The sequence below is a fragment of the Ceratina calcarata genome, unplaced genomic scaffold, assembly GCF_001652005.2.
Source record: "Ceratina calcarata isolate Rehan_Ccalc_2016 unplaced genomic scaffold, ASM165200v1 scaffold92.2, whole genome shotgun sequence".
NCBI classification, from domain to species: domain Eukaryota; kingdom Metazoa; phylum Arthropoda; class Insecta; order Hymenoptera; family Apidae; genus Ceratina; species Ceratina calcarata.
This window is the reverse complement of record NW_017180576.1, coordinates 130,954-142,995: the sequence shown is the minus strand read 5'-3', so window position 1 is coordinate 142,995 and position 12,042 is coordinate 130,954. Positions and strand designations below refer to the sequence as shown.

At 41.9% G+C, this 12,042-nt stretch overlaps 1 protein-coding gene across 9 annotated transcripts in view; it reads left to right on the top strand.

Moving 5' to 3' along the window:
- Positions 1-8,978, top strand: part of Mef2 (myocyte enhancer factor 2) — a 39,751-nt gene extending 30,773 nt beyond the window's left edge. For 4 of the 9 annotated variants that reach the window (XM_018035745.2, XM_018035748.2, XM_018035747.2 and 1 more), the window contains 7 exons: positions 610-726; positions 1,227-1,430; positions 3,731-3,886; positions 5,006-5,141; positions 5,234-5,490; positions 5,564-5,748; positions 6,256-6,706. In XM_018035745.2, coding sequence (XP_017891234.1) covers positions 673-726; positions 1,227-1,430; positions 3,731-3,886; positions 5,006-5,141; positions 5,234-5,490; positions 5,564-5,748; positions 6,256-6,706 — 1,443 coding nt within the window. In that variant the 5' untranslated portion in view covers positions 610-672. Of the gene's footprint in view, positions 1-609; positions 727-1,226; positions 1,431-3,730; positions 3,887-5,005; positions 5,142-5,233; positions 5,491-5,563; positions 5,749-6,255 lie in introns of all 9 variants that reach the window. The other 5 variants (XM_018035751.2, XM_018035752.2, XM_018035749.2 and 2 more) reach the window with 5 other exon arrangements.
- The last annotated feature ends 3,064 nt before the right edge of the window (positions 8,979-12,042 follow it).

Below are 12,042 nucleotides of genomic sequence, written 5' to 3'. Positions count from 1 at the left end.
CCGTTGGACGTACAGGAAAATTGCATAGGACCTTTCTTGTAGAGGACGACGAGATCTACAATTTCCGTATAAAAGTTTTTCGCTAGCATTATTAGTTTACGAGTTATTTAAAAAAAACTGTTTTTTCGTTTTTCGTCAATAACTCGTAAACTACTAATGCTAGCGAAGAAATTTTAGATGGAAATTGTAGATCTCGTCGTCCCCTACAAGAAAGGTCCTATGCAATTTTCCTGTAGGACCAACGGTTTAGGAGTTATTGAAGAAAAACGAAATTTTTAGTCAAAAGTTTGCCATTTCGACGCTGGGATGGTCGGATTTTGTCAACATCAATAAAATGCCAAATAATCATACGTAACTCGTTAAATATCGAAATTAGAAGAAAAACAACTTTTTTAATAGGCTCGTAAAATTTCTAAAATTTTCTGCAGTGTGTTATTAACGCAATATCTAGTAATTGTTAAAATATGTATGCTTTGTCATTGTTTTTAATGTTAGGATTCATACAAGCTTAAATAGCTATTGAACGAAAGAAATAGCGAGAAAGTTTCTGTCTCGATGGAGAGTCAAAGAAACGCGAGAGGCATGAGAACTGTTCTTCTTATGTTGCAGTGTTTTTACTATTCCATCCAGTGGTTCCGAAGAGCTGTCCCGTCTCCACGACACCGTGCAAAAATGGGTCGGAAGAAGATTCAAATTTCGCGTATCACGGACGAACGGAATCGTCAGGTAAGGAACGTGATTAAAAAAACAAACCGGAGAAATGCGTCGTTAAGAGGGCTGATACTAGAGATAATAATAACGATTTCCAAAGCATTGTTTCGTATTCTAAGTAGCGTTATCTACGCTGATCCGGCGAGAATGCTTTGTAAAATATGCTATTGCGTAAGAATCACTCAACGTATTACCACGAGTGTTGGTAAAGTACTTAAAAAGAAACGCAATAAATACTAATGACGATAAACGGATATTTAGGAAGTATGTAACGAGCGACATATGTTAAATACTGTCAGTTCTAAAAAATCGGGTAAATAGAGAAATTCGGAATCTGTCGTTGTTTTAAACGGAGGACGAACGTTCGGTGTAACGTGAAACGCGAGATGTTGATTTTCCGCCGATCGGTCCGTCGGAAAGTGATACTGGAATCGGTGTCGCCGCATACGACGAACACGATTCGAGCCGGTCGAGGTAAAAACGGCGATAATTGATTCCTGACGATCTCCGGACAGGTGACCTTCAACAAAAGGAAGTTCGGGGTAATGAAGAAGGCGTACGAGCTGTCGGTACTGTGCGACTGCGAGATCGCCCTGATCATCTTCAGCTCGAGTAACAAGCTGTATCAGTATGCCAGCACCGACATGGACAAGGTTCTTCTCAAGTACACCGAGTACAACGAACCCCACGAGTCCCTCACCAACAAGAATATCATCGAGGTGAGCCGATTTCTCCTCGGTAATTTTCAAGTTTCCCCAACAAACTTTACGAACAGTCCGTCGCTATCCCGCGCAGAGAAGATCGACGATCGATCAGCGAAACAGGAGTAGCTCCTCTAAGGTTTTCTCCCTCCACGATCTACGGCAGTGATCTCGGAGTTGGAAATTTTTCACATAATTTGTTGGGGAATTGAAGATACTCAGAGTTTACGTAGCTTCGGACTATCGAACGTTAAGTCTGTCCTCGAGCGAAGAACTCATTTCGACGCGACGACAATATTTTTGAAAATTTCTTTACGAATTTATTTCTTCGGATATTAAATTTTTGACAAACTTTCCGCGATGCCGCCCTTGAGCCACGGTCCTCTGTTTCGGACGACGAGAACGTTTATTCGAGAGCAAAACGAACGTGTTTCACATCCAAACGAGCATCGGTTCCAAAAAACTCGTCTTACGTTCATTTAAATAATATGTACGTCGAAGTACGTGGAAGCCCGTGTCTTTGCGCTTCCAAGGCCGATTAGGCAGGCTCCGAGGTACGGCGTATCGCGTTCGAGGGATCCTGTCGAAGACCCTGCCAGCCGTTTTACAGGGAGACGATCCTTGAAAACGATTATTTACGAGATACATAATTACGCGAGCGCAATAATAATTATATTGTAAGTTCCGCGGTCAGCAAACATAATTTGTTTTCTTATCTGATGTCGTAACAACCGAAACGTCTTATCAGCCTGACTATCTTTCCTTTTATGACCTACGATCAGGGGTCTACGATTTATTTCGTCGAGTATACGCGTCGTGTTTTACGTGAATTACATTTTTACGTGAATTAGACAATTTTTCGTGCGCGATTCAGAAACGAGTTCTTCGGTCGTGCAAATGGAGAATCGCTGATAAACACCAAATAAATATCGCAACGTGATTTCTGCGAGAAATTTGAAGCGCGAATTCCTTAAACGCGAGCATGTCTTACAGACTCGCGTATCGCTGGTATTTACAGTAAATAGCAGTTGCCGCTCGATGCTCTCTCGCGTATCATCATCGGTTATTAACTTTTTCCTAGTTTGTCGACGAACGAAATTACACGCGACCATGTGGCGAATCTACATGCCTGCCTGCTACGAGCCCCCTTTTCCTGCGGGTCTTGTTTTTCAGACGCCTTGTACAGGGTGGTCCATCGGTGTAGCTGGTCACCCTTGGTTTCATTGCTTGAGAAAAAAAACACACACACGCTTCAACGAAAGACTGATGACTCGGTAGAACGAGGACGATACAAGAAATCTTCAATCTGAGGACATTTCTTTCGACGATTTTTTTTGTTTCACGTTATTAAGGTCATTATAGTCCTTCTACGGTGACACGGCGAGGAGCGTATGGATATTGAATATAGTTTCTCGTGTATTTCCTTTTCGACGAGATCATTAGTATCCTCTGTGGTTCTATAAAAATGAAGTTGCAAACATTTTCGCAGACCACCCTGTACACACGCGAATCCACGCTCCTTCTGGGCTTGGAAGTGCACCAGCGATCACTAGAAAAGGTGTGTTCGATCGATCAGAAACAAGTAATTGTGTCGGCGCAAATAATATATGAACTCTCGTTGCAATATTTAAGGTGGCCACGGTAAGAATAAAAGGGAGCATGCAGGTTTAGTTTTCTCGTAAATAGAAATCCTTTCAAAGAGTCGGACAAGCAGATGAACCTCTTAAATTACGTTTACATAAAATATACGAATTCTTCGTGGCCGAAGTGTTCCGTAACGATGGTCGTGTCAACCCATTGTCCCAAAGTGCGGTACCCGATCCCACAATTGTTTCGAGTGTGATAATGGTCAGGGTCGTTCCTGGATCCTCTCTTTAAACATGAATTCATCGTTGAATCGTCGCGTAACACGCGATATCTGTTCTTTCCCTCCCTCTCTCTCTTTCTTTCGCTTCCCGGCTCGTCCACGTGCCCATAAACGCATAATTTGTATCTGCACGGCTCTACCGGTGCGAACGATAAGAGTACACACACACGAATGATCGATGCGGCTGACCAAAAGTTTCGGAGTATCTCGAGTCCTCGCATGAAACGTCGTAAATTCGTCTGATCGGGTCGAATCTCTCGGTAGCCGAAACGTTTGGTCAACGGGCGGGTATTGGATAACTGAGCGAGTGGTGATGATCGGGCCTTGGCGTGTTGTGCGTGTGTGCCAGTGCGTCGCGCGGTGCGTTTAGGCGTTTAAATTAACGTGCATGCGAAAGGTTGAGTGCCCTCGGGCGGTGTGGTCACGTGAACCTGTCTGCTGACACTTGCAGGCACTCAACAAGAAGGAACATAAGGGCGCCATGTCCCCGGAAAGTCCGGAGCCTGACGCGATCGAGTACAATCTCACTCCGCGCACCGAAGCCAAATACACGAAGATCGACGAGGAGTTTCAGCTGATGATGCAGAGGCAGCATAACGGCACTCGGGTAAGTGGTGGTCGTCGATTCGAATCGGTGTTGTGATGTTCAAAGGCCGACTGACGTCGAGAGGACGGACGAACTGAGAGAGGGGATATAAAAAAGAAATGAAAAAGAGAACCGGGTGGTGTTCCGGGCCTGGAGAAAAATTAAAAATATCCGCGGCGGGGCGGCTGGAAAAAATCGTGTGGACATCATCGATACACGACGCGACACACGACGGTCCCCACGGGCGATAGGTATCGTCGATCTTTCGAATTTTCGGTGTACGAGCTTGCCCAGAGTTTGGTTTTGTGGGGGTTTTTCATGGTAAACGATGTGTGGTGTGGTGATGGTCGTAGATATATTTTGTTGGGAGTCGATCGCAAACGTATACATTTTTACTGTTACTCAATTTCGAGTTTATAGCTCGAATTTACGATCGCCGCCTGTCTCACTTTGGGAACGTCTGACTCGGAGTTTTCACATGACTCGGAGCGATTCGTCGGTTCTCCTAGTTACATTTATTAGCTTTCAACGGTCGTCTATCAAGCAATTTGTTAGTGACGCGATTCGATTTAATTCGCTATGCGTTTAATTTATTATCGCGAACGCGAGCCACGAGTTTACAAAACATTTCGGCACAGTTTTACAAACCGGGCCACCCATGGTAGACACGAGTAGTATCCCTGAACAGTTGTTAATCTGTTTTTCGTTTGCGCGGCTTGTTGTGTACGCTGTATTATCGCACCTCATCCGGCAACACTTAATGCGGCAGTCATAATCATTTTGGCAAGCAGCAGATAGATCGTGTTTTCTTCGGCCGAGAGAAATCTCGGTTCTCGTAGATCTAAAACACTTAAATTCGATTGCCGGTAAATTCAATTTGATCCAACGAAAATCTATCAATTTTCTGTTACTTTTTCTTCATTTTTACGTAGAAATTTGTTTATATCTTTGATGGACTTGGTATTCTTCTCTGTTCGTTTTGCGTCTGTATTTTTCACTTTTTCCTTTTAAAAATTGGCAAGGGGATGGACGCGAGGAGTGTCGCAAACGAAGATATCGTTGAGCTTGCCAATTCTACCGATGCGCGTATCGATGAACCGTCGTACTAATACCGACGTCGTATATTTACTGCGATTACAGGCAATGGGACAGTCTAATTACACTCTACCGGTGTCCGTACCAGTGAACAATTATGGGGAATCTCTACTTGGATCTAGTCCTCAAATGGCGCACACCAGCATTTCTCCGAGGCCGTCGTCTTCTGAAACAGATTCAGGTACGCCGCCGGGTTTCCGAGCTCAGACGAGAGATCGATTCCGTTGAATGTCCCATTCCGAAAGCTTGTTGCATCGTTCGTTTTGGTCTCAGTGTATCCACCAGGAGGGATGTTGGAAATGAGCAACGGTTACCCTCCGTCGGCGTCGCCGTTGGGAGGTTCACCTAGTCCAGGTCCCTCGCCGGCGTTAGGAGTCGGAGGAGTAGGCGCAAACAAAGGCGGTAATCCGTCTAGGCATTCGCCGCAACCTCCGCCTCCTCCACCGCCGCCACATCCTCATAGGACTAATCTTCGAGTAGTAATTCCAACACCCCTTACGCAACCTCTCTCCGAAGACACTAGTTACGACGTGAGTAGTGATTTACGAATCATCGAATGAAAGAACGTTTCACGTGATCTGATCTGTTTTCGTTTCGTTTCAGGGTGGCCATGCACAATCCGCGTTGAACACACCAGTAGTAGCGCTCCAAACGCCATCGGTTCCAGCCGGATACTCCAGCTTCGGGCCAACGGATTACTCCTCGGACCTCGGGAGCTTAGCATGGTCTCATCAGAGGTACGTTGATGACTTATCAATGTATTCGGCAGCCACCATGTCCAGCATCAGGTAAATCACATTTCATAATTATTGTCGTGAAAAATAAACTACGCGACCAGTCGTTACGTCTCCCCCGTCCCGACCAAAATTTATCGGCTGCGTTCGAACTTGAACGCGACGCAAGCTTTATGATAATAATACATCTTCTTCGAGAAAAGATTGGAAATTATATCTGCAAAGTTTAATCGTGCTTACAACGATCACACTTGGTCTAACAACGTTTCCTCTATATTTAACCGAGTCGAGGATAAAAATATCGAACGACTGGAGCTTTGTAATTTTTTTTTCCTGTTTAGATATTAGCATGTCACTGATTCGTAATCAGTAGTTTCTCATCGCCGTTTTCTACATCATTTTCATCGAACGAAACTTGATAATCGCGTTCATTGATTCGTACGTGTTCGGGTCAATGACGAACGAAACGTCTCCAAGACTTTGTATCGATTTGATCATGAAAAACCAGAAGAGAGTGTTTTCTAGATCGAAATTGACGTGCTCTCGATCGTCTGATTCCAGTGGTCTTCCTCATCTGGCAGTGTCTAGCAGTACGCCGCCTCCGTCTACGTCGCCGCTACCGGTGAAGATAAAGAGCGAACCGATCAGCCCGCCCCGAGATCCTCACGGCGGGAACAGCGGCTCGAACAGTAGCGGGCCAAGCAACGCGAGCAGTCTTCATCACACGACGCTGAACGTCGGCCCGTCGTCCAGTACCGGGGGGCCGCCGCACCATGTACCTCATCCCGGGCCGCAGTCGTTGAACCTCGTGTCGAGCAGACCGAGCAGTAATCCACCGCCGTCGCACTCCGGGAGCATAACGCCGACCAATCTACCATCGCCGAGCAGCGCGACGGTCGCAGACATTCGGTCGGGCCACTCGAACGCCGGTGGGAACGGTGGGAACAACTCGGACTATGAGAACGGGCCGCTGATGAAGCGAGCCAGGATCACAGAGGGCTGGGCGACTTAATGACCGTCGACGAACGTCGAAGAGAATCGGGAAACGGTTTTGTTTTTCTATTAATCGCTCGATCATCGCGTTTGATACCTCCACGTACAACGGCGTATAGTGCTTTTGTGAGAGAAAGTTCCGGGACTCGAAGTCGAAGACTCTCGTTAATTATTTTACACAACCACGTCCGGCCATGGTTCTTTATTCTTCTCTTATTTTTCTTTCTTTCTTCTCTTTGGCGATTCTCGCGATTGGGTGCGCGCGTGAGATATCACCGAGAACGATCCCTGTGACGGGAACTCTCGATGCCGACTTTGGCTGGACGGGAAGACACATCCACGTTGGAGTTCATCTACACATACACGTTTGTTTATATATTTTAAAAAGTATCTCACACAGACACACGTACACAAACACACACACACACAGACACAGACACGCGCGAACACGTGGAAATAAATACATTTGTTTGACGATTAAATAACGGTGCCATAATGTTGAAGCGTTACACGTATATATATATATGATGAATACATATATATACACATATATATATTTTCATGTATATAATACGAAAGTTGTTTGTATATACGTCATTAACTCATTGTCATTTTCTCCGTGATATATGGCATATTGTGTCTTTGATACTTGTCGCTTAGGCGAAGGGTTATTCCTTTCCGAATTGTGAGAGGAAATAGATGGAAGGTGGTAAATACGTTTAGGAGTGTATGTTCTTGGATGAGTCGTAGATATATATATATATATATATACGAGAACACGGAAGGCATTTCGGGGAGTAAGTGCATCGACGACCGAATTTCTAAGAGCTTGCGAAACATCTAAATGATTTTACCGTTTAGAGATATATATATATATATATAATTGTACTTTGTTATACTTGTTTATCTCTTTTTATTTTTTCTTGTGTGGACGACGGTAGGTACACAAGACCCGCGGCATAATCCGTTAATTGATGACTTTTTTTTTTCTTTACACGATGAAATGCCGAAAGCAATGAACATAATTTCTCTCTTAACTGAATGCCTAGTCAGCGAATAATGATATTCAATTAGTATATAAATTTTAATCTTATAACTTTGTTTTTCTATCGTTCTTTTGCTCCGACAAAAAAAACCGTACTTTTATTTTAAACGATCATCCACGTCTATTAGACTCGCTAAGTATAAACGAGTATGTGGCTTAGATTATAATTTTTCTAGATTTTTATTGAATCATTTTCTTTCGTGTCCGTCGGTTCGATCTTGAACAATAGAATCTTCTTTTTTTCTTAGCGAACTAATTAACGGTCTATGTCCGCTAATAAAAACGAACCGATAATAACTGATCGGCTTCTATACTCAAAACGATTATCGACATTCTGTAGAGAACACACAACCGGAAATCAGTCTATCGATTATTACGAGGTAACAGGCGAGATATATGCATATTACATGTGAAATAAGGATATTACATAGTTGATTATTCCGACGAAAATGAAATGGTATATACACACGAAAACTTGCATATGTATACATATATGCGTTATATACATTTTCCACGAGTATTTTGCACATTTGATATGAAGAAGAAGAAGAAGAACGAGGAAGAGGAGGAGGAAAGGGGGACACTGGAAAGAAGAAACTTCGCAACCCTTCGAAGCGTCTGATACACAACGATTAACGATCAACACGGATCAACAGATTTATTTCGACAGGAAATTTTAATTTTGCCTTGCACAGATTTTTTTAACACGACGTTATTGAACTAGAGATCGAACGTTTGATCAGCGAAAGAACTAATAAATAGAGTTTTCCCTTTTTAATTACTCGTCGAGGCGAAGAGTTGCAATTGTATGATACGAGAAAATTTTCTTTCTAAGTGAAACCGCTTTCGGAATGGTCTATGCTTCGCTCGATCTCAGGGCGTATCCTGACACGTGAGCTGCTCTCAAGAGTCGTATTCGGTACATTACTGTAATTAATGGAATACACAAACGGTATATGAGTAAATAGTGCCTGGCACCATTTGTGGCCCTCTTTCAGGTTGACTTGTCCACGCGATAATCTCGTCGATGCGTTTAGCTATGCAGAGAAATGTGCATCGGGGAGGGAAAGGCATGGAAAGGGACTCATTAGCGTGAAACGATCGACAGACAGAGGCCGATGCGACGGTACCAGTGTTCTTGTTCATTTGTTGTTCATATGACGTTCGGTCGACGAATTAACGACGCGGCAAGTCAGCCTTGGATTATATTGTAACCGAGAAAAAAATTATACGTATGTTAAAGAGAGAAGAGAAAGGAAGAGTTGTATAATCTTCGATATTAATTTGTTTCTTTACTAACGTTACAATTAGAAAACGTATTCTGATGACTGTACGAACAATCGGTGTGCGAAACATAAAAAGAGTATAATATATATATATAGTCACTATCGATTAATCACAAATTTTTAAGATGATCACAAAGTGCAATCTCTTAGCCAACACACTTTTTTATCAAAGAAAAAAAAAGTATAAAGAAATTGTTATTTTTCATAACGAAAAAGTAAGATTTAATGTATTAAAAAAAAAGTATATATTATACACGCATATATATACGTATATATATATATATATGTGTATGTCTCCACTAGTTATTAAACATTTTCCTATTGACGCAAAATTTATTGTATTTGAACTGATATTGTATATCTCTGACACTTGAGTGTTACACGCCTCGAAGTAAAATCCTTGAAAGATAATCTGCGATACGATTGTATCGGGTTCCGCGTCTTAAGACGCTACAGGTGGATCGTTGAATAATATAATTACTCGTTAATTGTATTATTGATCGCTGGATATTGTACGTATGTTTCTCAGCAGGCGTTTCGAAACCGGTGCTTATTATGTGCTTCGTATACTCGGTTGTCCGTAAAGGACACAACCCATGCACAAATATTTTTTTTCACGTGAATAAGAAAAAATGGTTGCACAAGCTGTTAGGTGTATCTCACCGTAAGTTTCAAACGAGACCCGAATACATTTCACGTACAAGTCCTATCAAATTTCGTTGACCGTTCTACGTGAGAACAGATCTAATTTTTAGTGTCGAAAAACAACGTATTGAACTCGTGAGAATCGTTTGTCCTCGTTCGATGCACAAAATCTAATAAAATTCGACGTTCCGTTGCGGCTCGGAAATACTCGTATAAGAATCGCGAAGCATATAATGATCTTTATACATGTAAATAACACCTGTCTGAGAAAAATCGTTTCGACCCGATATCCGCCGGTACTCGCGGTCTGGCAAAAAAGGATTGCGACTCGCTTACCGATCTATTTTACTGTAAGACATCCATGTGAATAAAAAAAAAAAAACAGATAAGAAATACGTAGTTCGTACCTCTTAAGGTAGGGAAACTTGTTAAACGGTGTATGTTAACGACACGATTGTGCGTACCATTTTAATGTATATTTTTAATATGACGATGAACTATGCGTAAGTTACACGTACACGTATATTACACACAAGAGAATCGCGCGTGGAAATTCGATGCTCGGGGGGCACAACCGAGACGTCGACACGAAAGAGAGGAGTACATGCACGGGGTGGGGTTCACCTGTTCGATCGTATCGTTGATCCGTTGTACCGATTCTAACTTGTTGATCAGAGATTCTTTGCTTATTTATTAACTGTTATATATATATATATATATATATAAATATATATATTTGTCAATTTACCGTAACAGTAGAGGAAAGCGGTACCGTCGTCGAGGTGTACCCTTCGAGTTTTGATACTTGTGGTCCTCTAACTCGTCGAGTCAGACCGATTGTTCAATCAGTTTGAACAGGAGAGACGGAAACTTTGAACGCTCTCTTCGAACGTTGATCGAACGGTTGTGCCTCGGCCAGGGGACGAAAGGAGCTGTTCTATTTGAAAATACGTAAAAGGCGTCGGCAATTTTATTGTAGTTGAGAACTCAGAGACTATTATAAAAAAGTTGTTGGGAAAACGCTGTGAAACGAAATGGACCATCGTTTAGAAAATGTTGTCGTATGCAATTTAAATTACGTAGGAAATACGGGAATTAAGAGAGGCAGAAAAGAACACGGAGGGGAGATAAATGAATCCTTGTAGTGGGACGGAATCAGAGCTTTTTCGTACGAGAGCCGAAAGCTTGTCGGATAGGAATCGTTTTTAGTGGCAATTGTTCGAGACTTATTAAGTAACGCGCGGATGCTCGTTTCGATTTTTGCGAACAACACTTACCCTTCCCGACCTCCTTCTTCATCGTCCTTTTCGAAGAATATTATCTCACGGATTTCGAATATTCCGACGTCTAAGCGATGATTATTATTATAGACGATCAGCCGATCGCTTCTAACGAAACGATTTTTTATACGCGTACTCGCGAATATCTGAGTATTCGAAATTCTTTTTCTAAAAAGCTTCGAGTCGGTCGCGTCGGAAAATGATTCCGGAAAATAATTCGAAATTAACTCGATATACTCGAAACGCGACCTCCGATACCTTGATGTTTTTTAGAATAGATGAAGTATATATATACATAAATCTATATATATATATATATATATATATATAACAAAAAGTGTTGTAAATATATAACAGAATTTAGTTAACGAATCGATTTATTAACCTTTCGTGCCTTTGAAACGAATCGTTGTGAACTGTTGGGAACCAACCAATTTTTAATTGATCAGACTTCTTGTGTAATAGGCGATAAGACTATTCTTTTCGAAGTGAATTTTGTTTACCTGTCACTTACGTAAAAAAAAAAAGAAGAGAAAAATAAAAAAAGGTTTAACATGAAGAAGTCTCGTCCCCTGTAAAATACTGTATAGAAGAACAGAATTGATATTTTATAAAGTGTCTGAGCTTAACTGTAAAACACGGTCCTTATCGATAAAGTATAATGATAATAAAAAAAAAAAGAAGGGAGAAGAATCGCAAAGATTCAAGATCTCTACTCTGTCTTTCTACGATCTCGTATCGCCTCGAAGAATCCCTATTTTTCGACTCGTCCCGCGAACGAAAAATCGAATCGAGTATCCGAGAAGACGACGTTGTAATTTTTCAAATCGGAGAACAGGAAACAAACCGACGTACATATATACACATATATTAGAATATGTACTTATTACATGTGTATATGTATATATGTGTATATATATTTATATATCTATAGATACACACGGTTGAGAACGTATTGCGGGGCACGCGTTAAGTATTGTCAGACGGGAAGAAACGTAACGACGAAACTATCGTCGAGCGGATCGAGGAGGATGAGGAGGAGGAGGAGGAAGAGGAGCTGAACTAATCGACTATACGAAGGACACATAGATATATAAAT